The 23,872-nt window shown below is 37.1% G+C and overlaps 21 protein-coding genes and 1 pseudogene across 21 annotated transcripts; 10 read left to right on the top strand and 12 right to left on the bottom strand. All coding sequences in view use genetic code 6, as the record gives it.

Moving 5' to 3' along the window:
- Positions 1 to 43: 43 nt before the first annotated feature.
- SS50377_25320 (HMG (High mobility group) box domain-containing protein) lies at positions 44 to 565 on the top strand (the record flags this gene model as incomplete). The annotated part of the gene is made up of 1 exon (XM_067909152.1): positions 44 to 565. The coding sequence occupies one exon, from the start codon at positions 44 to 46 to the stop codon at positions 563 to 565; it is 522 nt and encodes a 173-aa protein (XP_067763973.1).
- A 285-nt stretch (positions 566 to 850) lies between these two features.
- On the top strand, positions 851 to 1,165 carry SS50377_25319 (uncharacterized protein; the record flags this gene model as incomplete). The annotated part of the gene is made up of 1 exon (XM_067909151.1): positions 851 to 1,165. The coding sequence occupies one exon, from the start codon at positions 851 to 853 to the stop codon at positions 1,163 to 1,165; it is 315 nt and encodes a 104-aa protein (XP_067763972.1).
- Positions 1,166 to 1,179: 14 nt separating this feature from the next.
- Positions 1,180 to 1,776, bottom strand: SS50377_25318 (uncharacterized protein; the record flags this gene model as incomplete). The annotated part of the gene is made up of 1 exon (XM_067909150.1): positions 1,180 to 1,776. One exon carries the CDS (start codon positions 1,774 to 1,776, stop codon positions 1,180 to 1,182), a length of 597 nt encoding a protein of 198 aa, XP_067763971.1.
- A 61-nt stretch (positions 1,777 to 1,837) lies between these two features.
- Positions 1,838 to 2,701, top strand: SS50377_25317 (uncharacterized protein; the record flags this gene model as incomplete). Its single annotated transcript, XM_067909149.1, has 1 exon — positions 1,838 to 2,701. The coding sequence occupies one exon, from the start codon at positions 1,838 to 1,840 to the stop codon at positions 2,699 to 2,701; it is 864 nt and encodes a 287-aa protein (XP_067763970.1).
- Positions 2,702 to 2,709: 8 nt separating this feature from the next.
- Positions 2,710 to 3,678, bottom strand: SS50377_25316 (uncharacterized protein; the record flags this gene model as incomplete). Its single annotated transcript, XM_067909148.1, has 1 exon — positions 2,710 to 3,678. One exon carries the CDS (start codon positions 3,676 to 3,678, stop codon positions 2,710 to 2,712), a length of 969 nt encoding a protein of 322 aa, XP_067763969.1.
- Positions 3,679 to 4,139: 461 nt separating this feature from the next.
- Positions 4,140 to 4,895, bottom strand: SS50377_25315 (uncharacterized protein; the record flags this gene model as incomplete). Its single annotated transcript, XM_067909147.1, has 1 exon — positions 4,140 to 4,895. One exon carries the CDS (start codon positions 4,893 to 4,895, stop codon positions 4,140 to 4,142), a length of 756 nt encoding a protein of 251 aa, XP_067763968.1.
- Positions 4,896 to 4,927: 32 nt separating this feature from the next.
- Positions 4,928 to 6,241, bottom strand: SS50377_25314 (Alpha amylase catalytic region; the record flags this gene model as incomplete). Its single annotated transcript, XM_067909146.1, has 1 exon — positions 4,928 to 6,241. One exon carries the CDS (start codon positions 6,239 to 6,241, stop codon positions 4,928 to 4,930), a length of 1,314 nt encoding a protein of 437 aa, XP_067763967.1.
- A 50-nt stretch (positions 6,242 to 6,291) lies between these two features.
- Positions 6,292 to 7,614, bottom strand: SS50377_25313 (Aspartyl aminopeptidase; the record flags this gene model as incomplete). Its single annotated transcript, XM_067909145.1, has 1 exon — positions 6,292 to 7,614. One exon carries the CDS (start codon positions 7,612 to 7,614, stop codon positions 6,292 to 6,294), a length of 1,323 nt encoding a protein of 440 aa, XP_067763966.1.
- Positions 7,615 to 7,934: 320 nt separating this feature from the next.
- On the top strand, positions 7,935 to 8,255 carry SS50377_25312 (uncharacterized protein; the record flags this gene model as incomplete). Its single annotated transcript, XM_067909144.1, has 1 exon — positions 7,935 to 8,255. The coding sequence occupies one exon, from the start codon at positions 7,935 to 7,937 to the stop codon at positions 8,253 to 8,255; it is 321 nt and encodes a 106-aa protein (XP_067763965.1).
- A 342-nt stretch (positions 8,256 to 8,597) lies between these two features.
- SS50377_25311 (N2,N2-dimethylguanosine tRNA methyltransferase) lies at positions 8,598 to 10,019 on the bottom strand (the record flags this gene model as incomplete). Its single annotated transcript, XM_067909143.1, has 1 exon — positions 8,598 to 10,019. One exon carries the CDS (start codon positions 10,017 to 10,019, stop codon positions 8,598 to 8,600), a length of 1,422 nt encoding a protein of 473 aa, XP_067763964.1.
- An 82-nt stretch (positions 10,020 to 10,101) lies between these two features.
- SS50377_25310 (Pumillio-family RNA binding motif-containing protein) lies at positions 10,102 to 11,463 on the bottom strand (the record flags this gene model as incomplete). Its single annotated transcript, XM_067909142.1, has 1 exon — positions 10,102 to 11,463. One exon carries the CDS (start codon positions 11,461 to 11,463, stop codon positions 10,102 to 10,104), a length of 1,362 nt encoding a protein of 453 aa, XP_067763963.1.
- Positions 11,464 to 11,627: 164 nt separating this feature from the next.
- SS50377_25309 (uncharacterized protein) lies at positions 11,628 to 12,272 on the top strand (the record flags this gene model as incomplete). The annotated part of the gene is made up of 1 exon (XM_067909141.1): positions 11,628 to 12,272. The coding sequence occupies one exon, from the start codon at positions 11,628 to 11,630 to the stop codon at positions 12,270 to 12,272; it is 645 nt and encodes a 214-aa protein (XP_067763962.1).
- A 51-nt stretch (positions 12,273 to 12,323) lies between these two features.
- On the top strand, positions 12,324 to 13,757 carry SS50377_25308 (NT_PAP_TUTase domain-containing protein; the record flags this gene model as incomplete). Its single annotated transcript, XM_067909140.1, has 1 exon — positions 12,324 to 13,757. The coding sequence occupies one exon, from the start codon at positions 12,324 to 12,326 to the stop codon at positions 13,755 to 13,757; it is 1,434 nt and encodes a 477-aa protein (XP_067763961.1).
- Positions 13,758 to 13,788: 31 nt separating this feature from the next.
- On the bottom strand, positions 13,789 to 14,265 carry SS50377_25307 (Centrin; the record flags this gene model as incomplete). Its single annotated transcript, XM_067909139.1, has 1 exon — positions 13,789 to 14,265. The coding sequence occupies one exon, from the start codon at positions 14,263 to 14,265 to the stop codon at positions 13,789 to 13,791; it is 477 nt and encodes a 158-aa protein (XP_067763960.1).
- A 665-nt stretch (positions 14,266 to 14,930) lies between these two features.
- Positions 14,931 to 15,125, top strand: SS50377_25306 (M18 family aminopeptidase; annotated as a pseudogene).
- A 50-nt stretch (positions 15,126 to 15,175) lies between these two features.
- SS50377_25305 (Alpha amylase catalytic region) lies at positions 15,176 to 16,489 on the top strand (the record flags this gene model as incomplete). The annotated part of the gene is made up of 1 exon (XM_067909138.1): positions 15,176 to 16,489. One exon carries the CDS (start codon positions 15,176 to 15,178, stop codon positions 16,487 to 16,489), a length of 1,314 nt encoding a protein of 437 aa, XP_067763959.1.
- A 32-nt stretch (positions 16,490 to 16,521) lies between these two features.
- SS50377_25304 (uncharacterized protein) lies at positions 16,522 to 17,277 on the top strand (the record flags this gene model as incomplete). Its single annotated transcript, XM_067909137.1, has 1 exon — positions 16,522 to 17,277. One exon carries the CDS (start codon positions 16,522 to 16,524, stop codon positions 17,275 to 17,277), a length of 756 nt encoding a protein of 251 aa, XP_067763958.1.
- Positions 17,278 to 17,499: 222 nt separating this feature from the next.
- SS50377_25303 (Intraflagellar transport protein 57) lies at positions 17,500 to 18,585 on the bottom strand (the record flags this gene model as incomplete). Its single annotated transcript, XM_067909136.1, has 1 exon — positions 17,500 to 18,585. The coding sequence occupies one exon, from the start codon at positions 18,583 to 18,585 to the stop codon at positions 17,500 to 17,502; it is 1,086 nt and encodes a 361-aa protein (XP_067763957.1).
- A 286-nt stretch (positions 18,586 to 18,871) lies between these two features.
- Positions 18,872 to 19,468, bottom strand: SS50377_25302 (uncharacterized protein; the record flags this gene model as incomplete). The annotated part of the gene is made up of 1 exon (XM_067909135.1): positions 18,872 to 19,468. The coding sequence occupies one exon, from the start codon at positions 19,466 to 19,468 to the stop codon at positions 18,872 to 18,874; it is 597 nt and encodes a 198-aa protein (XP_067763956.1).
- Positions 19,469 to 19,702: 234 nt separating this feature from the next.
- Positions 19,703 to 20,227, bottom strand: SS50377_25301 (Nitroreductase; the record flags this gene model as incomplete). The annotated part of the gene is made up of 1 exon (XM_067909134.1): positions 19,703 to 20,227. One exon carries the CDS (start codon positions 20,225 to 20,227, stop codon positions 19,703 to 19,705), a length of 525 nt encoding a protein of 174 aa, XP_067763955.1.
- A 313-nt stretch (positions 20,228 to 20,540) lies between these two features.
- SS50377_25300 (uncharacterized protein) lies at positions 20,541 to 22,409 on the top strand (the record flags this gene model as incomplete). The annotated part of the gene is made up of 1 exon (XM_067909133.1): positions 20,541 to 22,409. One exon carries the CDS (start codon positions 20,541 to 20,543, stop codon positions 22,407 to 22,409), a length of 1,869 nt encoding a protein of 622 aa, XP_067763954.1.
- Positions 22,410 to 22,424: 15 nt separating this feature from the next.
- Positions 22,425 to 23,486, bottom strand: SS50377_25299 (uncharacterized protein; the record flags this gene model as incomplete). The annotated part of the gene is made up of 1 exon (XM_067909132.1): positions 22,425 to 23,486. One exon carries the CDS (start codon positions 23,484 to 23,486, stop codon positions 22,425 to 22,427), a length of 1,062 nt encoding a protein of 353 aa, XP_067763953.1.
- Between the last annotated feature and the right edge of the window lie 386 nt (positions 23,487 to 23,872).

The following is a 23,872-nucleotide window of genomic DNA, read 5'->3' as shown; positions in this document are numbered from 1 at the left end:
TTTCAATATATTTTTTTAATCTTAACCACTCCACTTCAAATTAATGTAAAGGCCCCAGAAGCCATCCACATCATATTTCTTATTTTAGGCTGAAATTCGATCTCAATATTCTCATCTTTCAATAGGAGAATAGGCAAAGGCTATGTCTTAACGCTGGAAAGACCTCACAGAAGAGCAGCGCTAAGATTATAGCAAAAAGGCAACTGAGCAACGTGAGCAGTATAATACAGATTTGATCAAATTTTACGAATAAAACCCTGAGGCAAAGGCTGCTGAAGAGGCAGAAAAAGCTGAGAAAAAGCAATCCAAGAAGGAGCCGAAAAACCTGAAATTAGATGAAAAGAATTTAAAACTCTTTTATTTCGTGGCATTTATTAAGCGTTTTAGGCGATAATTCGCTCCAGATTATCTTCCAGCATCTGCAAAAGTTCGTAAGATTTTAGATGAAAAGTTCGAAGCGGATTGTGACAAAACATCTTGGGGCGATAAGTGGAATAAAGCTAGTGTTGCAGATAGACAAGGGGTCCTATCTTTTTATAAGGAATGGCTGAAAATTAAGAAATGAGTTAAATTTGTTAATATTTAGAGTTTGTAACTGTAAAAAAGGCTTTTGACATACATTCATTTTTAGTAATCAATTCTAAAACAACATCTCCCTAGATATGTAAATTAAAATAATTTTTAATATAGCAACATAGTTTCTTAGTTATTTTATATTATAGTTATCTTATTAATCCGAAAATATATGTAATTGATTGTTATTATAGTTTTTAATTCACTCGATGTTTCTAGTTTCTATTATCTTATATTATATTCTAATAATAAAGTAATATCTAACTATCTTCCAAGAATGAAAAAGATATTGAAAGTATCATCTTAAGTAAAAAGATCAAGTACAATTGATATTAAGGTGAAAGTTCAAAATATTGAGAATGATAAACTAATGGTACCCTAAAGTAATGCATAAAAAGCACTATTAGATTACCTAAATACATCAGATATTCGTGATGTAAAGAAATATTCAAAATAATACCTTCAATTAAACAACTTTATGCCTTTAGATGATACTTTTACAATTTCTGGAGCACACTCACCTAAATCTTAACAGGTACTTACTTCGTAAGGTCTTTACTCACAACTAGATGAAACTATAGAAGATGATTGATTGAATTAAATCATTCACACTGTCCTGTAATCCCAAACGCTTCTCTTTTATTTACCATCTACTAAATACTCAACAGATGCCATCAATTGTCCAATTTTATCGTTGGCCATTGTAATACTTACTACAGCAAATTTGACTTTACTTTATTACGACTTGTCCAAAAACTGAAAAACTTAGAGCTATTCAGAATTTGACATATTAATCAATATAAATAGATAAATATGATTACCATAAACTACATTTTCAGCAATCTCCTAAAATTAATTTTTAAGCTAAATACAATCAATATCGTTAATTTCACTGATTGTCATATCAAGTGCTACTAATTAATTTTATAAAAAATCATTAAGTGAGTGGGAAAAAGCTTCAAATTTATTTTCAAATAATCTTTTAATATCTTTTTAACTGAAAAATTTACCAATAATCATATATGTTTTGGAAATAAGGAAATCAATATTCTCAATTTTTTATTACCTTAGTTGCATACTATCTTATAAATTATTGTTATCATCTAAAACTTCTAAAATTACCTCTATAAGATTCTCAGTCTACTATATTTGTTCAGATTTAGGTAGAAATGCAGAATTTTTTGAGATTTAAAATTTTGACATTTTAAAAAATTATTGAATATAATAATATATTATAAATCATAAATTCCGCTTCATATCTACAATGAAAAATTCGTTTGCAACTAAAGATAACATTAAAATAGATACTTATTTCATTTAATCTTAACAACAAAGAAATCTATTAACTGATTTAAAAACCCATATCCGTGAAATTGGTGCATCTTAGTCTGAATATACTTCACCTAGAAATAAAAAATTAACGGCTTCCAATATTATTTTATAGAAATAGAATATTCCTATTATTTAAACAGAAAAATTATTAAAAACGAGCTAAGCTGTTAAGATATCGCCCGAAGTAGAAGAAATGCGGTCTTTGATGTTATAGCAACAATCTTAAATAAAAGATTTAAAAAGTAAAAATTTAGAGCTATAAAACTGTCTTTAAGTTAATATTGTCAAATAAAATTCTCTTTTTGGAGGGCTAGCAGAATCAGAAGTTTAAGATAGTCACTAGTTGAAATCTGAACTTTAAAATTCTTTAGCACGTGAATAGAAGCTTTAGATATAATTATCACATATATAAGATACACTATAAATGTAGCAACCTTAAGAATATGTACATACTGCTTAATAATTATCAAAGGAATTGGAAATTTAGAATATAAATCTTAAGACTAAGTATTAGGAATTAGAAAATATGGTTGACCCGGATAAAATTTAAAATTTATAGTCTATTATATAGTCTTTAAGCAAAGAGATCGCCTAGAAAGATAGAAAAATAATAAAAATGAAGGAGAAGTATAATAACCTTAAAGATAAATATTTGCATTTAGAAAATAATGCAGATCAACTTTAATAATTACTATAAACTGATTAAACTGAAACACAAAGATTGATAAAAGATTTATTTTAAGATATTCAGTAGTTAAAAGAATAATAACAATAAAAGTTTAAATAAGAGAAGTGATTACTGATTCATTCAAAATCGTCAAATTCTTCTGTAACTAAGGTTGATTATCTAATATTACTACTTTTCATATCATATATATCGAATTAGTCATCAAGTATATCATTTCTATAAGTTTTAAGAGGATAAATATCTAAAATATCAATCTTTCCACGTATATTAACGGTAAATTATTTATATCCACTCTGTTCTAGAATGTTGTTCTAGTTTTAAAATACCTATAAAGTTTTTTCTTCTTTATAGAGTAACTCATAATAGTATTTTCCATAATTTTAAAATGTTGTTTAATAACTCAGTATTCTTAAAATTCCAACATATAACAACCTTCCTAATTTTCCTACACCCAGTAGCATTTTGGTCTAAAAATTTTCACCGACCTACTAGATTCTATCTAAAATAGCATCGTCATTACCGACTTTAAAAACAGCAAACTATCTGAAAATTTAAAATATAGAAAAAACATTTTAAACAGAAAAAACTTCATTTTGTATGATTCCATCGTAAATTTCATAAAATAGAGGTTATTATTATATATTTCGTAATTTTTAAATCAATTCTATTATTGTAAAAACAATTTTAATGAATTCTGATAGTTTAATAAAGAGATTTTATACATTACCAGACTTATTTTATAATGCAGCCAAACAAAAATCGGTTAAATCATCATACTCCTCCAAAGAATTTTTTAGTTTATTTGTTAAGGAATACATTGACTAATAATTTTTGCAAGCAATAGCGGTTTCTACAGGTGATAGCTTTAGGAGAAACTGCTATTCTTAAGGTGAAATCTCAAAGAAAATAATGAAGTCTAATAATGAGCCTTGTTTTTACTTTATTTTTGATTCAGAAAGTAAGGCTGAAACTGGTAGTTGAGTTACTTTTCCCGTAGACCTGAGTTAATTTGCTAAATGTTTAGAATGTGCCCAATTATGACGCGGATAATAAACGTCATAATCAAATATTGATGTTTTGAGCATTATATAAAATATATTTATAAATATATTTAGCATAAATAAATTATAATTTCATAATTTCTCAATTTCATTAATAAGATTATCACAGATTTATCTATGTGTATTAGTTGCATCAAATACACGTTATTTAGCGTATTTAAGAAATTCATTGAGTTCTTAGTTAATTTTATTTAGCTACTATTTAACAGTAATAGAATCTCTATTTAGTTAAGCAGATAATACAGTAGCCTGCTATATAAGTTAACTTTATTGTTTTTAAAGTGCTTCCGTCATTATTTATTCTTTTAGTTATTAATAATACAATATATAATATTTATCATCACAAATTTAATCCAGTAGATTTACATATGAATAATTATAGACTGTTAACAACATCAGTTTATTAATATATCTAATTTACATAATTAACTTAGCTTTAAGTCTACTATCAAATTTATTGGGGTTAGAAGATTATATTACTATTCTCACTTCACGCCATTTTCTCGCTTGAGGGCCTCGAACTCGCGCCGGAAGAAGTCCTGGAACTCCCTGCTGCCGGCCCCGCGGATCTCGTCGAAGTCGCCATCGAAGTGCCTGTCGAACCACTCCTTCCGCAGCACCCAGCCTATTTCCATCGGGATAGCGTTGGCGGCCATGTCGTCGGTGTTGATGTCGGCCTTGGCGGGGTAGGCCTTCTGGGTGAGGAGGTCGAACGCACAGTCATCGGCGTCGATGAGCAGGTTCACGCTGGAGAACTTGAGCGGGAGCAGCGGCTGTATCGCGCACGGCTCCAGGCGGAGGTCGCGCACCTCAAAGAGCGCGGCGTCCAGGAAGGCGAAGGTGCGGCCGAAGACGGAGTGCACGAGCGTGCGGCTGGCAGGCCGGAGCACGCAGAGCGGGGACAGCGCGAAGTCGCTCACGTCGAACACGGCGCCCTTCTGGTCGAGGAAGCAGAGCCGCGGGCCGTGGCGGAAGAGGGCGTTGTTGCCGTGTCTTCGCAGGCCCATGCGCACGCTGGGGGCGGGGGAGAACTCCAGGAGCTCGTGGGCGCACGCGGCGTAGAACCGGCCGCGGAGGCACACGGTCTGCGTGGTGATGGAGAGGGGCGAGGTGGCGGAGACGAGCGAGGGCTGGGACGCGAGCACCTTGCCGTACACGTCGATGGTGGTGTCCCTGGAGGCGCCGGAGAGCTGGAAGCCCTCGGGGGCGTAGCGGAGAAAGTAGAGCGCGCCGGGGTCCATGGTGGAGAGGTGGAAGGGAGGGCGATACAGGCTCACTCTACCGCGTACACCGCGAACGCGAAGGGCCCCAACGGCACGGTGCCGTCCATGGGCGGGGCGGGGTGCCCGAGGAGCTGCCGGACGGCCCCCTGCAGCCAGCCGGGCGCGAGGGCCACCTGCAGGGCGTGGTCGCTCAGGTTGGCCAGCACGATGCGGCGCGCTGCCCCGGTCCAGAGGCCGCAGAAGACGTAGCGGTGCACGTCGGCCTGCGTGAAGGCGCCCTGGAAGGCGTTGTCGCGCAACAGCCGCAGCAGGCCCGCGTAGAACTCCTGCACCGCTGGGTCCGCGGCCTCCGGTACCGCACGCCGCAGCTGGACCCCGAGCCTGCCCCGGCGCCCCTCGAGCTGCCCGTGCTGGAAGAAGCGCAGCCCCGGCCGGAGGTAGCACTACACCGCCGCCGGGAGCGCGTTGTGGAACCGCGCGATGCGGGCCTCGTCGTGGTTCTCCAGGAAGTGGCAGCAGGCGGGCCCGCACCGCAGCCCCTGGGCGAAGCAGTCCTGCAGGGCCCCGCAGGTGTCCAGCGGCCGCTTGCAGTACACGAAGTCGAAGCCGCGTTCCACCAGCGCGTCCTCGGTGTCCCAGTAGGCCTCCGCGAGGAAGACGAAGTCGCGGTAGGTGCGCCGGAGCGCCGAGATGGCGTCGCGCCAGAAGTCGGGGATCTCGGTGCCCCAGATGGACCGGTGCACGTCGGGCAGCTGCAGCATCGCCATGTCGCAGCGCACGCCGTCGCACAGGCTGGCCACCTTGAACAGGTCCAGGCCGCGGGCCGCGCGGGTGTCGGGCCGCGTGAAGTCGAACTGGGCCGTGTCGCCCCAGATGTGGTAGCGGTCCCTCCCGAAGAAGACGCCCGAGGGGTGCTGGTCCGTCGCCGAGCCGAAGGGTCCCCGCAGGAACAGCTCCGGGCAGGCCGCGGCGCACTCGAGGGACCCGTGGTTCGGCACGAAGTCCAGCACGAGCCGCATCCCGCGCTGGTTGAGGCGCCGCTTGAGCCCGAGGAGCGCGGCGTCCGTGCCGAGGGCGGGGTTCGCCACGTAGGCCGCCACCGCGAAGGGGGAGCCGATGACGTCGGCGGGCTGCAGGTCCGGGAGTAGCTCGCGGTACACACGCTGGCGCTCGGGCCGGAAGTCGCAGGCGAGCGAGGCGGCCCCGAGCGTCCACGCGCCGAGGAGGTACAGCATGTCGAAGCCGCGCGCCGCCAGGGAGTCCAGGAAGCCGTCGGGTATCGCGTCCAGACCGCGCAGGCCCTGCTCGTACAGGAAGGGGCGCGCCGGGAGCTGGTAGAGCGTCGGGTACCTTCTCCGCTCCATTCTGATTTGGCATAATATGCCCGAAACCGTATCCAAACTTAGTTGCTCACTCACTCGTGGTGCAGCTGGAGCATGAGGCCGAGCATCGCGTTGCCCTGCTCATGCACCCTCGCGCAGAAGACCTCGAAGCCCTTCAGGTCGGCCTCGTCGATCATCTCAAGGCAGCTGTGCATGGCCAGCATCGGCAGGCCCATGTCCACAACCTTCATGTCGCAGTCCGCCGCCACCAGGTTCCCGATCGTCCCGCCCCCGGCCTTGAATGACTTACCGACCCACTTTTAAGTCGAAACACCAGCATTTTTAGCAATAGCGATAACAACTGCTGAAAGATTATCAGTGAATGCATAATTCTACTTTTAGCCAAACTTAAGACAAACACCACTACCAAGAACAGGTATTGGGTCATGACATGAAGAGGCACCTTTAGCAGGATGATTAGCATGAGCCCCATCAGCACTAATATTTAGAGATTTATGCATAGCTGCAATAGCAATATCAGAAGGAAGTTAACAAACTCTTAACCACCAATCATGGAGGCCTATGCCAGCTGCCCCAGAACGAGTTCTAGAACCAATCTCTTCATGATTAAAGCCAGCTATCATACGCGTGCTAGCCTACGTGGGAATATTTTTGAAAGAATTAATTAATCCAACAACAGATCCATAAAGAGAAGCTAGATTATCAATTCTAGGTGCTTAAATGAGAGACCCATAACGGTTGAATTCAATTGCTGATATATCAATTTAAGTAGCTGAAATAATAGCTCCTACTGGGAGAAGGGGAGCAAATAGATCATTCATTGTTGCTTTTTCTTTTACTTCAATTTGTTTTCCATTGATTGTAACGGTTTTAGGGCAACAAAGAACAAAATCATCACCTTCTGGGATCCAATCTTTGGGATCTCCAGGATTACGAAGCATGTGAGGAGCAAGGCCTGGAATAACAAATTCACCCTCAGATTTAACTAAAATAGAAGCAGGGATGAATTTACCATCTTTTTCAACTATATAAGAAATTCTACCACCAACTCTCAATTTTCTATCAATAAATCTTCCAACAACCAATCCTGAGTAAGGCTCAACAGGAATTGACATAAGAGTACCAAAAGCTTTTATAGCACCGCTTTACACAAATCTAAGGCAAGGAGAATCAGTATGAGACTATACTGAAGTAAAACCACTAGTAAAATCAGTTCCTGGTATCCAACCAATAACAGCAGTACCATCTCTAGTATATACACAAGGAGTATTAGATGGTATAACTTCAGACTCTCTGATATGTTTAAAACCAGCAGATACAAGCATATCCACTGCTGTTTTAACCGAATGATAAGGTGATGGGGAAGCGCTTATAAATTCTTCAAAAGTAAGCATTTGTGAAACTGAATTTACTTATTAAATTAACATATATAATAGTTATTTAATTGTATAGTTTGATTATTCACTATCTCACCTAGATACATTAAAATATCAACTAAGACTGCTTTAGTGTATGGAAAACAAACCTGTAATGCTTTTATCTTTTATATAGTATTTATTAATACTTTATCATTATTATATAATTATATTTTTATGCAATTTTCTTAATATACATTATCTTATTTTTAGTAAAATTATCAAAAGATTAATAAAGTCATGTAATATTAAGAATATAATTATATAAAAACCTATACCGTAATATTGACAAACCTCAAATGTCAACTTTGAAACAAGGCCCTAAAGAGATCCTACGGATTCTAGATAACATGAAATTACCAAATCCCAATCGTAATCATTAAATGACTCCAATCACATCATAAACTTACCATTCATTATAGCCTAAAAAAATTAAATATTCAGCACTTACATACGCCTCATACGACACCCCAGAAATAAAGAAACCAAGGTAATAAATTGTATCTTCTATCAAAGAAGATCCAAAATTCTAATCTCATAAATCAAGACGGGAGTAACTGGACCAAGAACGTCTGTAACGTCTACAGCAAAAAACGAACTACTACTCTAGTTAGATGTGAATTTCAAAACTTTACTTTAATTTTTGAGTTAGGGCAATTTGATTTATTCTGATATCAAAAGCATCTGCCTCAATTTTATTACAGTATTCTTAGTTTGAATAAACTTATACTGTGAATGGAAATTAACAATCTTTGTTAATATATTATATTGATTAAGTAGGCAAACTATCATAATCTATTAATTATTTATATATATACATTTATACATATTACTATTATGAAAGTTTTTAAAAATATATATGAGTATTATTTTATATAAAAATTCGAACTATATAAGCGGTCTAATTTTTCGATTGTTTGTAAAGAGTTAATGTTATATTATACTAAACCCATTACAAATTTTCACTTCATCTTCTTCGGCCCCCAATTTTTACCAGGATTGCCTTTAAAGAGCCCCAACTAACTACTAATTGCCCATTCCCCAGTAAATTCTTTTTAATACTGCAATCCCCCTTCTTTTACAAACTCTTAATAGTTATCTTTTATAAAATTTTCAATTAATTCAGAATTAAATCCTGCTTTTTTCATTAACTTTTCAAGATCTTAAACACTATGCAAAAATAGAATTTCGCACTCCTTTCCTTCCCACTCTTTTTTACTTTTCCCTCCTTTTTTCATCAATCTAAACCATAAATTCAGGATGTCACGAACTTTTTAAAAGCTATCATAGCTACATTTAAATCCATTAGAAGAATAACATGTAGGACTAACTTCAACATTAATTTAGCTGCAAAAATTAACAAAAATCGACATCGGAGGACATGTGACTTTCAAGTATTTTGAAATCTCTGTTAGATCGTAAAAAAGTGGAGTCTTGTCATAGTCCAAAAGCTGGAACTTTACATGCGCACTTATTCTTGAAATTTGATTCAATAATGGAAATTTTTCGAGATTATCATTTATTTGTGTTAAAAACTATTTATTACCAATTTCGCCGCACCATATTGGCCCACAAACTTTAAGTTTTTAATAGCAAAATTCACAATTTTCTACAGTCTAAGACGCAAAAATTCTGCCAACTTTTCTGCCAAAATTCATGCTTTAGCACTTCCCGCAATAGTTAATTTCTGCCAAATTTTGAATCATTTCAACACCACGAGAACGTTTTTTGTCTAATTTTACGAAAACGCGTAAATAATGAAATTGATAAAAAGCGCATAAAACATCAATTCCACAACGCTGTCGTGCAGCAGTTTCTGCGATACTTGCAATGACGATTCTAACGCTAGCTTCGTGCCCGAAAACAGAGTTTCCAGGAAGTGAATTATAACGTCTAAGACACTCTTCAGGTTGGCGTCCGCAAGTAACAAGAGAATCAGTAGCTGTCACACAGAGCAGTGCATCATGCGCAGCAGCTTTAATTGCGGAGTCTAAAAATGGAGTGGGATGGCCGTATGGGTCAATATCAATACATGAAAACTAGCATGGATTATTATACATAAATAGATTTGCATCTGAATGTTAAATTTAAAGAGTTTTGGCATTTAAAATTGCATTTTCTTTGATTTGGACTGTCGCTGCTAATGATATATCATTAGCAGTAATTTTTATATCATGCGGTATTTCCGCGGCATATCTTAGTGCGCGAAGTCCAGATGCTGAAAGTGCATCAAGGAGCGTTAATTCTTAGTTTTATGTTCTGGGTTTAAAATGATCAAAAAAAGTTGAAATGGCAAGGACAGAGAAATCACGGTTAAACACTTATGTTTCATTGTAAAATGCGACGTCAGTATTTAATGTTACTTTTCCTTCTGTTATAGACATCTTAAGGAGTGAAAATCAAATATAAATGAAATTATACTATAAATAATATTAGTAACTATAAAATGTTAGGTTACACACTCACTCACAAGATGAGTTCACGAAATTCATCAAATGAACAAACTTCAAGGTCATGGAAATCAAAAGAACGCTAAATAGATCTTTAAACATGAATAGATGGTACTATATCAAGAACTCCCTTGATAAAGCAGCAAAACTTTCTAAAAAGCTCCATCGTACAGATCACATCTGAGTCTATTGGTAAGGCTATATTGATTTGATCCATTTCTACGTCATGAGAATACTCTAATGATTCCTAAAGTTTAATACAACATACTGGGCATTAACACTTTAATGAGAAATCTGACATTCTCTAAATAAACACTTAAGTGACGAAATTTCCATATTAGTCTTTAATAAGTTCTTCAAAATTACAATTTGAAATTAATCTAACAAGACTTTAAATGTCACAAAGCTATACGACACACTCACAAATATTAGACCCAAATTTTGATTATGAAAGAGTTCTAAAGCTATCCATTAATACTTACATAATATTTTCTAAATAATTATTTACTTAATAAAATTGGTTTTTAAGAACAGCCTACACAAGATAATTTCCATATCTATTATCTGATAAATGTAGTACATTAGTACTTAATAATTAAAATAATGCCTCAACATAAACTGCAGATAATGCATCTTAAACAAATTTATAAACATACTCAAGTATACGGCAACCATATTAATCTTTTGCTATATTTAAAAAATCTTATGCAGCGAATATAAACATCTTTTCTTAATCTTAATATGGGATAGAATTAAGTGTAAGAAGTACAATATGGCTGGCAAATTATGAATTTAATGAACGAGTTGTTAATTATTAGGTTTATACTAAAGTATCAAAAACTTTTAAAACAAAATAGGAAATATTTAAGGAAATACATCTATCAGTGACAGCTTAAACAACTCTGCAAGAAAATTAATTGAATGAATATTCTAAAATATTGTGTTCAATTAACGCAATAATATTTTAAAATACGTCCGGAGACGAATGCTTAATTAATAATTGCATCAAATAATTACCATATTTATCTGTGATAAGATTATGAAGTGTCCCTAAATGCTATTGAACAGCTCTATCAATAATATCATTTTAACCATTCTAAGCCAATAAATCTACTAAATCTTAAACTTTTCTTGATTAGTTTGAGCATCCAGCGCTAACTAAATTCGCCATTAAATATTGAACCTGATTAGGTGGGACTTAATTTGTTTGAATTTTATCAGGACTACTTGTTAGGGAAAATTTTTGAGAAGAACGTAATGTGGTAATTTAAGGTTGGGATTATACCATTTGGCTATCAAACGGAAGAAATGAGCTTCCATGGTCTTAAATTGAATCAAAATTAGGGAAGTTAGCTGAATCATCGTTTATAGAGAACATTAAGAAGTGGAGGAGTGGAATTAATCGAACATTAAATCAATAATAAATATATTAAATTAAGTATTTTGCCCGATAAACTCAATACATATTATTATTTAAAGCAATATATAATTATACTTTAAATTACAATATTATATACTATTAACAGAATTTACTAAAATAAAATGAGCTGGTTTGAACAAGATAATAAAAAAATAAAAATTTCTAGAACGTAAAAACTAAGTGATATACCATAATTATTATAGTAAGCTAAATTACCAGTAAATTAAGCACAATCCGTCTTCTTATAGTATTTATAACATGAGTCAAAAATTTACACATCATATATGAATAAGATTAATATTCCACCACCTGCTCTTAAAAAAATACAGTAAACATAAGTTTAAGCTACGCCAAGTAATGATAAAAATATGATAATAGACAAATTGAGAGAACTTCTAGGTCATGATATAGAAGTACAAAATGCACTTAAGAATGAAACGTAAGCTAGGAAAGCTGAAGTACATCTTATTATTGAAAAAGCAGATGAAATATCTGAATCATCAGAATAAGATTCTATTTTTGCTTCTGAATCTGAGATTACTAGTATAGGTGATTTTGACGATCTTTCTTTATGTAACTATGATGATTATTTGGATTACCAAGAGGAAGAATACGTAGAGTGCACTTTAGATGTATGCAAGATAACCCCGAACCATGACAAGGCTGATTTTGTTGTTAACGTTATTGCAAAATTGATTGATGCTGGTAGAGTTAATGCTTTTAAGAAATTATTTGTAATTGGGGTGGACGAATATGATAAGTGGTGATTTTTATATAATATTTAGTATTCTATTTTATTCTCACTTCCACTTCGATAGATGCAAAAATCTGATGCAAATATGGTGTACATCAAGTCAGTTTAGAATCTGCAATACATTACAGAACGAATTGATGACCTTATATCTATAGTTGGGCCATCTACAAAAGTTTAATGTACTAGGTAAACATTATTCTAAGAATTAGCAAGTCTTATTACAAAAGAGCTTCCGACTGCGGTTATTTTACCATATGGGTCTTTTCAATCTCACTGCTATTTATTTAATTCTGATATAGATTTCTGCTGCTGGAACAAGGATGAAGAGGAACAAGTGACTGCTCGGCGAGTATTAAAAGTTCTTTCTGGAATTGAACTATAAAATCTAGTACATATCGATGCAGAAGTCCCAGTTATTAAATTCACATACCAGGATGTGGGTTTCGATATTTCATTTACTTAACCAGCTGGTGTATTAACAGCGTATTTTTTAGAATTAATAGATAACTATATAGGTAAAAACCATTTACTAAAACGCTCACTTGTATTTATATAATGTTACTGTATTAACGAGCTACATATTTTAGGATCTCATAATTTTATGCTTTCGTCTTATGGATTACGTACCCTAGTTATTTTTATTCTCTTACATCAATCTCAAATCACAACACCATTATAAGCACTATATGCATTTTTAGCTTATTTTTCTTCCTTTGATTTTTCCTAAAATTTGATAACTATTTTTGGAGCAGTTCCTAGAGAAGATTTTGAAAGCTGCGATACTGCTTAAAGTTTCTTTGATAAATAGGTGTCATAATTTGTACATAAAAAATTCAATGATAAAGAGCTATAATTAGCAAAAGAGATTAAGCATTTAATTGCTTTGCGTGTCGCGAGCGATGGCAATATTTTAGAATAAAAAGGATTAAAAAATTGTTTATAAAATTATAAGAAATCTGATTAAAATAGGTAGGAATACAGTGCTCAGTGTTAAGAGTTTTTTTAATATTTAGATGAAAAAATCATTCTTTAGGATGAGAATATAAGCAACACATAGTTTTTATAAGCATTAAGTAAGACATTAGATGAATTTGTTCGATCAGCATTATTGATTAAATTTTTCTAGGACCAAAAACCGCCGTTTTAGTTTAGATCTGTTAATATCGCTGATCCATTATTGCCTTCAAATAACATCGGAAAGACAGTTTCCGAATCCTCTATGAAACGAATGAAACGAGTATTTCAGTTAGGATATTATAACATATAGAGGCTGATTAAACTAACATTAGACGGGTAGAATTCAGTAGCTGATTGTGTGGCCGAATTTGATTTAAATTTTGTGCATACTCTATCTATATGCAATTTAGAAATGCTTGCACGGCATGCAGATAATGACTGTGAGGTTTTGCAAGGAAATAAAATGGAACTATAAAATGCTAGTATTAGCGTAGTATATTAGGGGTTGGGAATGACAGTGCATATGGACGGAAGCGAGTGAAGCAATTATTATACATAATTAAAAGAATTTATCAGTACAAACTGGTTCTCCTCATGATCCTCAAAAATTCCTCTTCGTTAATCTCGCCATCCCCGTCGCGATCTGCTTCGTCTATCATCTCCTGGATTTCTTCGTCTGAGAGGTTTTCGCCCAACTCCTTTGCCACCCTCTTGAGGTTTTTGAACGAAATTTTACCGGTGTCGTCCTCGTCGAACAGCCTGAAGGCTTTCAAAATCTCCTCGCGAGAGTCGCGCTCGCCCATTTTGGCTGTCATAATTCTAAAGAAATCGTTCAAGTCCAACGTTCCGTTTCCGGATGAATCCACCTCAGAAATCATGCGCTTGAGCTCATCGCGTTTGGGCTCAAAACCTAAAGCGCGCATAGCAACTTTAAGCTCCTTGACGTCAATGCGGCCTGATCCATCAGCGTCGAAAAGGTCAAATGCCTCGCGGATTTCGTGTTTTTGCTCTTCAGTAAGTTCTGGCTCAATAGCACGTTTCTTCTGCATATTTTGCTAACTGGAGTGGTTAAATTTTGAATTTACAATCTATATATTATATATTGTAATTTGAATATAATTTATTTCTAACTTTAGTAGAATTCATATAATAGTAAATAACTTTTTAAATAAACATAAATTATTAGCTAGCAGTTAATTTTCTGAAAATTTTATCTAGAAATCTTAATTATATCACAAAGCAGTAGAAAATAAACGAAATAAGATACTTTTATAATATTTGATATAGTTATAGTACTCTATTATTAGTATAACGTTTTGTGTTTAAATAATAAAAAATTATTTAATAACTGCTTGCAATACTATATCCGTTTTTAAACCAAACTATTTTCATGTTTAAAATTGATTGAGATCCTTAATTTTTTGTCAGTTCATTTTGTGTATTATAATATTTTTTCTGTTTATTAATATTTCACTACACATTTTACACATTATATTTCTTCAATGGTATAAAATAGTTACACATTAATTCTTATTGTAAACATTATCTTACTTCCGTTTTGGCTTTATCCATCATATTTTATCGGTAACAATAAGAAAAATATGTATAAAATCCATAAAGTCAAAATAAAATATGAAGAATTTATTAAAACTGTAGGTAGATTTTACTTCACATTATTATAACTATTTAATGCTATTATGTTCTTATATGCCTGAGGACGATCGGGAACCTGGTGGCGGCGGACTGCGACATGAAGGTTGTGGACATGGGCCTGCCGATGCTGGCCATGCACAGCTGCCTTGAGATGATCGACGAGGCCGACCTGAAGGGCTTCGAGGTCTTCTGCGCGAGGGTGCATGAGCAGGGCAACGCGATGCTCGGCCTCATGCTCCAGCTGCACCACGAGTGAGTGAGCAACTAAGTTTGGATACGGTTTCGGGCATATTATGCCAAATCAGAATGGAGCGGAGAAGGTACCCGACGCTCTACCAGCTCCCGGCGCGCCCCTTCCTGTACGAGCAGGGCCTGCGCGGTCTGGACGCGATACCCGACGGCTTCCTGGACTCCCTGGCGGCGCGCGGCTTCGACATGCTGTACCTCCTCGGCGCGTGGACGCTCGGGGCCGCCTCGCTCGCCTGCGACTTCCGGCCCGAGCGCCAGCGTGTGTATCGCGAGCTACTCCCGGACCTGCAGCCCGCCGACGTCATCGGCTCCCCCTTCGCGGTGGCGGCCTACGTGGCGAACCCCGCCCTCGGCACGGACGCCGCGCTCCTCGGGCTCAAGCGGCGCCTCAACCAGCGCGGGATGCGGCTCGTGCTGGACTTCGTGCCGAACCACGGGTCCCTCGAGTGCGCCGCGGCCTGCCCGGAGCTGTTCCTGCGGGGACCCTTCGGCTCGGCGACGGACCAGCACCCCTCGGGCGTCTTCTTCGGGAGGGACCGCTACCACATCTGGGGCGACACGGCCCAGTTCGACTTCACGCGGCCCGACACCCGCGCGGCCCGCGGCCTGGACCTGTTCAAGGTGGCCAGCCTGTGCGACGGCGTGCGCTGCGACATGGCGATGCTGCAGCTGCCCGACGTGCACCGGTCCATCTGGGGCACCGAGATCCCCGACTTCTGGCGCGACGCCATCTCGGCGCTCCGGCGCACCTACCGCGACTTCGTCTTCCTCGCGGAGGCCTACTGGGACACCGAGGACGCGCTGGTGGAGCGCGGCTTCGACTTCGTGTACTGCAAGCGGCCGCTGGACACCTGCGGGGCCCTGCAGGACTGCTTCGCCCAGGGGCTGCGGTGCGGGCCCGCCTGCTGCCACTTCCTGGAGAACCACGACGAGGCCCGCATCGCGCGGTTCCACAACGCGCTCCCGGCGGCGGTGTAGTGCTACCTCCGGCCGGGGCTGCGCTTCTTCCAGCACGGGCAGCTCGAGGGGCGCCGGGGCAGGCTCGGGGTCCAGCTGCGGCGTGCGGTACCGGAGGCCGCGGACCCAGCGGTGCAGGAGTTCTACGCGGGCCTGCTGCGGCTGTTGCGCGACAACGCCTTCCAGGGCGCCTTCACGCAGGCCGACGTGCACCGCTACGTCTTCTGCGGCCTCTGGACCGGGGCAGCGCGCCGCATCGTGCTGGCCAACCTGAGCGACCACGCCCTGCAGGTGGCCCTCGCGCCCGGCTGGCTGCAGGGGGCCGTCCGGCAGCTCCTCGGGCACCCCGCCCCGCCCATGGACGGCACCGTGCCGTTGGGGCCCTTCGCGTTCGCGGTGTACGCGGTAGAGTGAGCCTGTATCGCCCTCCCTTCCACCTCTCCACCATGGACCCCGGCGCGCTCTACTTTCTCCGCTACGCCCCCGAGGGCTTCCAGCTCTCCGGCGCCTCCAGGGACACCACCATCGACGTGTACGGCAAGGTGCTCGCGTCCCAGCCCTCGCTCGTCTCCGCCACCTCGCCCCTCTCCATCACCACGCAGACCGTGTGCCTCCGCGGCCGGTTCTACGCCGCGTGCGCCCACGAGCTCCTGGAGTTCTCCCCCGCCCCCAGCGTGCGCATGGGCCTGCGAAGACACGGCAACAACGCCCTCTTCCGCCACGGCCCGCGGCTCTGCTTCCTCGACCAGAAGGGCGCCGTGTTCGACGTGAGCGACTTCGCGCTGTCCCCGCTCTGCGTGCTCCGGCCTGCCAGCCGCACGCTCGTGCACTCCGTCTTCGGCCGCACCTTCGCCTTCCTGGACGCCGCGCTCTTTGAGGTGCGCGACCTCCGCCTGGAGCCGTGCGCGATACAGCCGCTGCTCCCGCTCAAGTTCTCCAGCGTGAACCTGCTCATCGACGCCGATGACTGTGCGTTCGACCTCCTCACCCAGAAGACCTACCCCGCCAAGGCCGACATCAACACCGACGACATGGCCGCCAACGCTATCCCGATGGAAATAGGCTGGGTGCTGCGGAAGGAGTGGTTCGACAGGCACTTCGATGGCGACTTCGACGAGATCCGCGGGGCCGGCAGCAGGGAGTTCCAGGACTTCTTCCGGCGCGAGTTCGAGGCCCTCAAGCGAGAAAATGGCGTGAAGTGAAATAATCAATCTGTTTGTTCAAACAATTCTCTAATAGTTTCAATTGTGACAGGCAAGGGAAATTATGGTGTGTAAAGTATAATTACAAGCTACGATAAAAATAATAAAATAACTAATGCTGTGTTCATCGTCGAATTAGTAATTTAAAAGGTCTACAAACTTTAATTGATTAATACAAGTATTTAATGTTTATAAGTATATATTATACAAAATAATTATTTGTCATTAACTCACGCCCGAAAATAATCTTTATTAAGCGAGGACTATCTTTAAATCTATATCTCTGATTTCACTGCTTAAAGATGCGATTGCTTATTTAGCAAAGCTTAATCCACTTGTATCGGTAATTCTATTGTTTTCAGCTGTAAGTTCGCTTTTTGCGCGCTTAAATTTATCAGTATTTTCAAGTAATTATTCGTTTAATACACTAATTTCCTGTTAAACTTCGTCCTGCTCTTTAGTAAGAGATTGATGCTTTCTAGAAACTTCAATAAGCTTACCAGAAAAAGATGATATTTATTAATTAAGAAATTATTCTCTTTGAGTTAAACGTTCCAACTACTTACCAATCCCTTCAGAAACCACTTATATCTATTATGTAATTGTGGAAGACTCAGTAGAAAGTTATGAAGCTAGCGTAGTAAGTTTCTAAATATCTGGACGCCAGTCTTAGTTAACCTAAGCGTATTTAGACGCATTTAATTGCTGTTCGACCTATAATTGCTCTTCATTCCATTTGTGAATGTCCTAAATTCCTGGAGCAATTTCTTATTGTGCAATTTTGTTTTAAGGCGTTTGCTGATTGTTGGAGAAAGAAGTCATGAAAACATCATCAATAAAGTCTTCATCCTAATCATCGTCTTCAATGTTCTGAGCCTATTGCTGGGTCGCCTGAGGGTCTTTCCAGGCAATAACGGTAAGCTACTATTTTTCTAGAACAGCCTCAGAAAGGGCCAAAATCAATGCAGAAACTGTATCTCCAGATCCAGTTCTTAACTCGTGAGGGGCGAGGCTACTACAGTCAACGAATGGCTTTGACGCGTTAATTATTTCCAATGCGATGGCATTCGGTTCGTCAAATTCAGAAAATGTCTACAGTTTTGCATTTAAGCGCTCAAGAAGCCAGCGTGAAATAGAAGAAAACGCAAGAAGTTGATCCATCGGGGAGGCTGATTTGTACGCAAATGTTGCTGCAGTAGGAGCTTTTTGGTTTTAGAAAGCACGCTCGAAGTGAAGCTCACGTAGACGCATTATAGCCATTTATGAGGTAACAACTGCTGGAAGGTTCTTCTATACAGTGATTGGCATTTAAAGTTTTGAAATATGGAGTGGTTTGATACTTTATAATAATAAAATAATAAATAATCATGTATTTTAAATTATGATAAATGATTAAGAAAAACATACAGTAGATTAAACATGATGATAATTTAAACAGATAAAGTTGGGACATACTTTTATTTTATTAATATAAATAGTTTATGTTCTGATATTTATGGTTCATTAGTCCAATTCGATATTTTTATTTTAGAAATACTAGTATATCTGTAACCAAAGTATTATTAGTGAACTTGAAAACTAATATTCAAATTTATCAATCAATCACTAGGCTAATTAACCCAGTATCACAAGCCACTAGACAAGTTCCTTTTATTTCATCAAATACGATTCCATAAATACTCCCAAATTCTGCAAAAATTTCAAATTTTTAGTTTGTAATATTAATTTTAGTTATAATTCTATGTCCTATTGCGAAAATCAATTTTTTATACTCTTTAAATTGTCCAATTGGCCCCTTAACAATGGAGCTTATCATGAATTAAAAAACGATGTTACCTGTTAAATCAGTAAAAATAACATCCCCCATCATAGTACCTATAACTATAAATTTGTCAATCTTCTAAACACAATTAATTCTTGAATGTATTTTGCAAAAATCAATAGTTTACAGAGACTTAAAGCATATTCGACTTAAAAATGTACCAGATGCCACATAACAAACATCATTATCATCATAAAAGGCAGATAAATAACTATCTTCTGGTTAATACTTTAATTTTATTACAAGCTTTTCAAAGTCTAACCATTCAAGTGATTTACGTCGTAAAACTTTGTCATTTTATATATCTTATGGAAAGTCTATAAAGGTTGTATAAGGGTGTACTGGATATCTAATTTCATGCGTTTTCATATTACTTTTTATAAAAATAGAATCTTTAACCGTGCAATAAATTAGTTATTACTCATTAAGAGAAAATAACTGTACTGGCTTATTTATTAGAATATTTTATGTAGTAAGATCAAAAATGCCGTTTTCTACTAATAATAACTACTGGCTATTACTTTATTGTAGTGTTTTTCTAGAATTCCAGTAATAAAGAAAGGGTTACATTTTATTAAATTGTAGACTGAAATGAAATATGAATCACCATTTTCCTGTATGTTGCTTCTTAGCATCATATTTATTGTCATAATCGGCATCATATTTGAAGTTATCTGACTTTTTACCAATAACTACTCTGTTAAATACAGAAATGTCATCTGGAATGCCAAAATGTTTTCTAATAGGACCCATAAGATTTTCCATGGGATAAGTTCCGCAGCAAACAACATCAAATCCCTAAATTTTAGAAGCAGTAAGGATGTTCTAAAGGGCAACTCCGCCATCAATAGTAGCAAAAGTTTCTTAATGTCCATAATCTAAAGCAGCCTTCTGATCTACACAAATAATAACTACACATGCAGCATCTTTGGTAAAAGTTGAGTACTCGTTCAAAGTGGATAAAAATTCTAAATCTTTCTTATCAGTAACTGTTAAAAAATGAACAGGATACTTACCAAAGCTAGAAGGTGCAGACATACCTGCAAGTACAATTTAGTCAATCTATTTCTAAGTAATAGTTGTAGGCTAGAATGCACGGCATGAACGTCTTTCAAGTAAATGCTCCATTTTTAAGAAAGGTTGGAAAATCTAAGTTACTATTTATTACTAAATGGTTGCATTAAGACTTCTCAAAAACGTATTGTTAAAGTATACAGCAAGTGTATGACAATAATTTTTAATATTATAATACAATAATCGTTGCCTAAATTATTAGAAGTTAACAACATACTTATAAAGTTGTTTACTAATTAAATCAATACGTACAGTGATTTTCTTAATATATAATTTTACCAAATAATATTTAAGTATTTCATCAAATAAATTATAGTATAATTATATGTACTATAGTATGTTTACTTTCACTTTTCATTCCATATAAATGGCTAAACCAACTAAACAAAATATGAACGCTCGCCTTGAATAAGCGAGGTCAAAACTTAAAATAAACGCACCCAATCCTTTCGATATAAAAAAATCACACACTCATTAAAAAGTACTTAATAAAATAATTCCATATTAACATGCATAAAAATCTAATACTTAATAATCGAAGTAATAACCGTAAAAGCCATAAACTTAGTAACTAACTTTCGTATAAGATGATACTTAGAAATCTTCAGCATAGATTCAATCTTAAATTGCTGAGTTTGTTCTCCAAAAGTAAGAAGCGACTTAACATTTCAAAATCTCAGAAACGGATAAAATTTATCAAGAAATTTAGGAAAAATCTAAACATTTTAGAGAAGAAAAGAAATAAACTAAATTATAAGTAGAGAAAAAAATTTATCAATTGGATAAAATCTCATAGTAATTGAAAGATATTTTGCCTCAAAGAGAAGTATCTGTAAACTAACGCCATAATGATGATATTAGTGGTCTAGTGGCTGCTAACAAAGGTTAAATAACACATGATGATGCTGTTAGAGCTGGTGCGGCTAGACTTATTGAATTATAAAGAAATACGAAAACACAAAAAATAAATTATGACTTAGGCGACGATGAAGTGGATATGGAGGAATTTAGGGCTGGTACTGATAACGAAAGTGAATAAATTGAAGAATCTTCGGAATCATAAAAATTAGAAGATATATCAATTTAGGAAATTGATACTGCTGAAGGTTCTAGTGCTTATTTACAGTCTCTTCCGTTTATTATTTAGGTTCCAGGAAACTATTCATAATTTGGTATTTTACTTAACAGGGCAAGGAACTCAGAAGAAATTGTAGTCATGGATAGACTTATTAAGACAAACTCGACATTGAATGATAAAAATAATGCACCAGCCATGGAAAAATTATCTAGCTTCGTTTTTAAACGTTTTATAGAAATTAATGACTTAACAAGAAAGGATTGTTGTATGAGATGTTTTAGGCATATAACTTATGAGCTTCCATCCCACTGCGCTGGTTTGTTGCTAAATTATTTAAACTAATATAAGACTCTTCAAGCAGTTTAAATTTCTTTAGTATTGAGATTAATAAATATATGCTATATATAAACCGATTTCTCAAGCTAAAAACTTAATAATTTATTCTCTATGTGCTTTTTAGTCTCCGAAAATATCTTATTATAGCCAATTAAAACAACTAATTAACTCATGTAAAGTTTATTCTTTGTTTCTTAAGTTGCATGCTTAAGTATCAACTGTTATAGGTATAATAGTTCTGTTTTAAGATTTTGCTAAAATGTATTAACGTTTATTGAATATTAATCTAGTATATATTTAAAAGAATGTAATACAAAATTTGATTTGCGTGTTCTTATGTCTACAAGTTATAAATAAGAAGTTAGCCAAGAAATGATTGTTTCCATAGTGTAAACTATTGTGAAAGTGTATTAGAGTGTATTTTAAATCAACATAGATTTTGTGCCTTCAATTTTGTAATAATTTTGTCAAAATACCAATACTATTATATGTTTAGATTACATTAAAGAAAAGCCTGTACTCATATAGTAGTTAGAGCCACTATATGCGTAAAGTTATGATTATAAAAAAGATTTATCATTAGACAGAACAAAAGCTAGAGCCAAAGCTTTAGAAAAAGCTGAAAAGCGAGTATAAAAGGATACTGCTAGAAAAGTGCTAAAAGAAAAGCGTTAAGAGGTAGTTATGAGATAACACAGGATGAAGGAGAGGTCAGAAAGAATCAACAGGATCAAAAGTATTGTTAATAGTTAGTACGACTAGTAAACTCATGATGTTAAAAATTTAGTTAGAATTGAAAAGAAATCTAGAGGTAAAAAGTGAAAAATTGAATTATAATCATATCCTATTAATCTCAATGTTTAATTAAGATACTTCAGCAGAAATAGTAAAATAAATCTCGGAGGCAGTACAAGTTGTGGCTTCAATAATATTCACATTTGAAATAAAACCTGCACCCATTTTTGTTAATATGGGCTACAATTATGGTAATTAAAGTTTAATATCTTCTGCATATCCTTATACAAATACAGTGCACTTAGCAGATCTCTCCATAAATTAACTTTATTAAATTTATACAGCAACCTTTTAAGCTTAAAACACACCAACAGGGTTGATATTTCCAATATCGTAGCCTTATATTTTATTTTGAACATAAAGACCTTTAATGTTACCACTTTATGGCTAAGCAGCATTCCATTACGTATCAGAACTTAATTTATAAAGAATAGTATCATTTTCTATAATACATTAATAACCTAACCTCATCAATAAAATCTAGAATGTACGTAAAATGGCAATCTGTGAACCTTATTTCTCGATTAAAACTGAATCAATTTCTACTAAACTATCAATAGGTTAAACATTCATTACCCTTTATAATGCTAACACAGGAGCATTTTCATAACATCTAAAGTCAATTACATAGGCGATAGCCTGATTAACCCAGTTAATACGTTTCTGAGCACTTTCAATGTCGAATTAACTGAAATATATCTCTATCCCACTTGAAACAACCAACGTAGATTATATTTTAGTCCAGAATATTTCTGGATAATCTGAATAGAATGCATCTAAAATAGATGATAAATCATTGACATTCTACAAACTTATAGTAGTATTTTGTTAAAAAGCATACGCAGTGGAAACGAGCTAATCTAAAACAATTTTAGCGTCACTTGAAAGCTGTGATCTTCTAACCCGCTAATTTGCACAAATACCATATTAAATTATATTTTCTGGGTCAATTTTTGAATTTGGGATTTAAAACGAAAACTATGGACTGAGGCGACCGTTTGAGTATATCTATGATGTTGAATTTTTAGGGGCATTCTTTTATGGCTATTCTTTTATCATTGTTGAAGATGATAATTTGTTAGACTACGACCCTCCGCAGCCCATTTTATTTTGCGGAATGCGTATGAAAATGTTCTTTTTGATTATAAATTATAATATATTTTTAGAATCACAAACTAAAGAATCTTTAAAAAATAATTTCTTGTTTATAACTTTATTTGAATGAAAATTGAATATAATGAGAGCCTATTATTTTAATATTATTGATCATGGAAATCATTGCCATCAGATATTAACAATTCCAAATTAAATTTAAATTAATACCAAAGGAACACTGTAACTTAATTTAACTTTTTATACGAGTGTTTTACCATTTTTATAATTAATAATTATATCTCTAAAGTATAAACATATATTAAATGTTTATATTAATGAATATAGAAAATTAGATTAATAGGTTATTCTTCTATATTTCTTAATAAGATAAATAT

The sequence above is a fragment of the Spironucleus salmonicida genome, chromosome 5 (assembly GCF_000497125.1).
Source record: "Spironucleus salmonicida strain ATCC 50377 chromosome 5, whole genome shotgun sequence".
In the NCBI taxonomy this organism is placed as follows: Eukaryota; Fornicata; order Diplomonadida; family Hexamitidae; genus Spironucleus; species Spironucleus salmonicida.
Note: the sequence above shows the minus strand (reverse complement) of the source record. Positions and strands in the feature narration are given on the sequence as shown.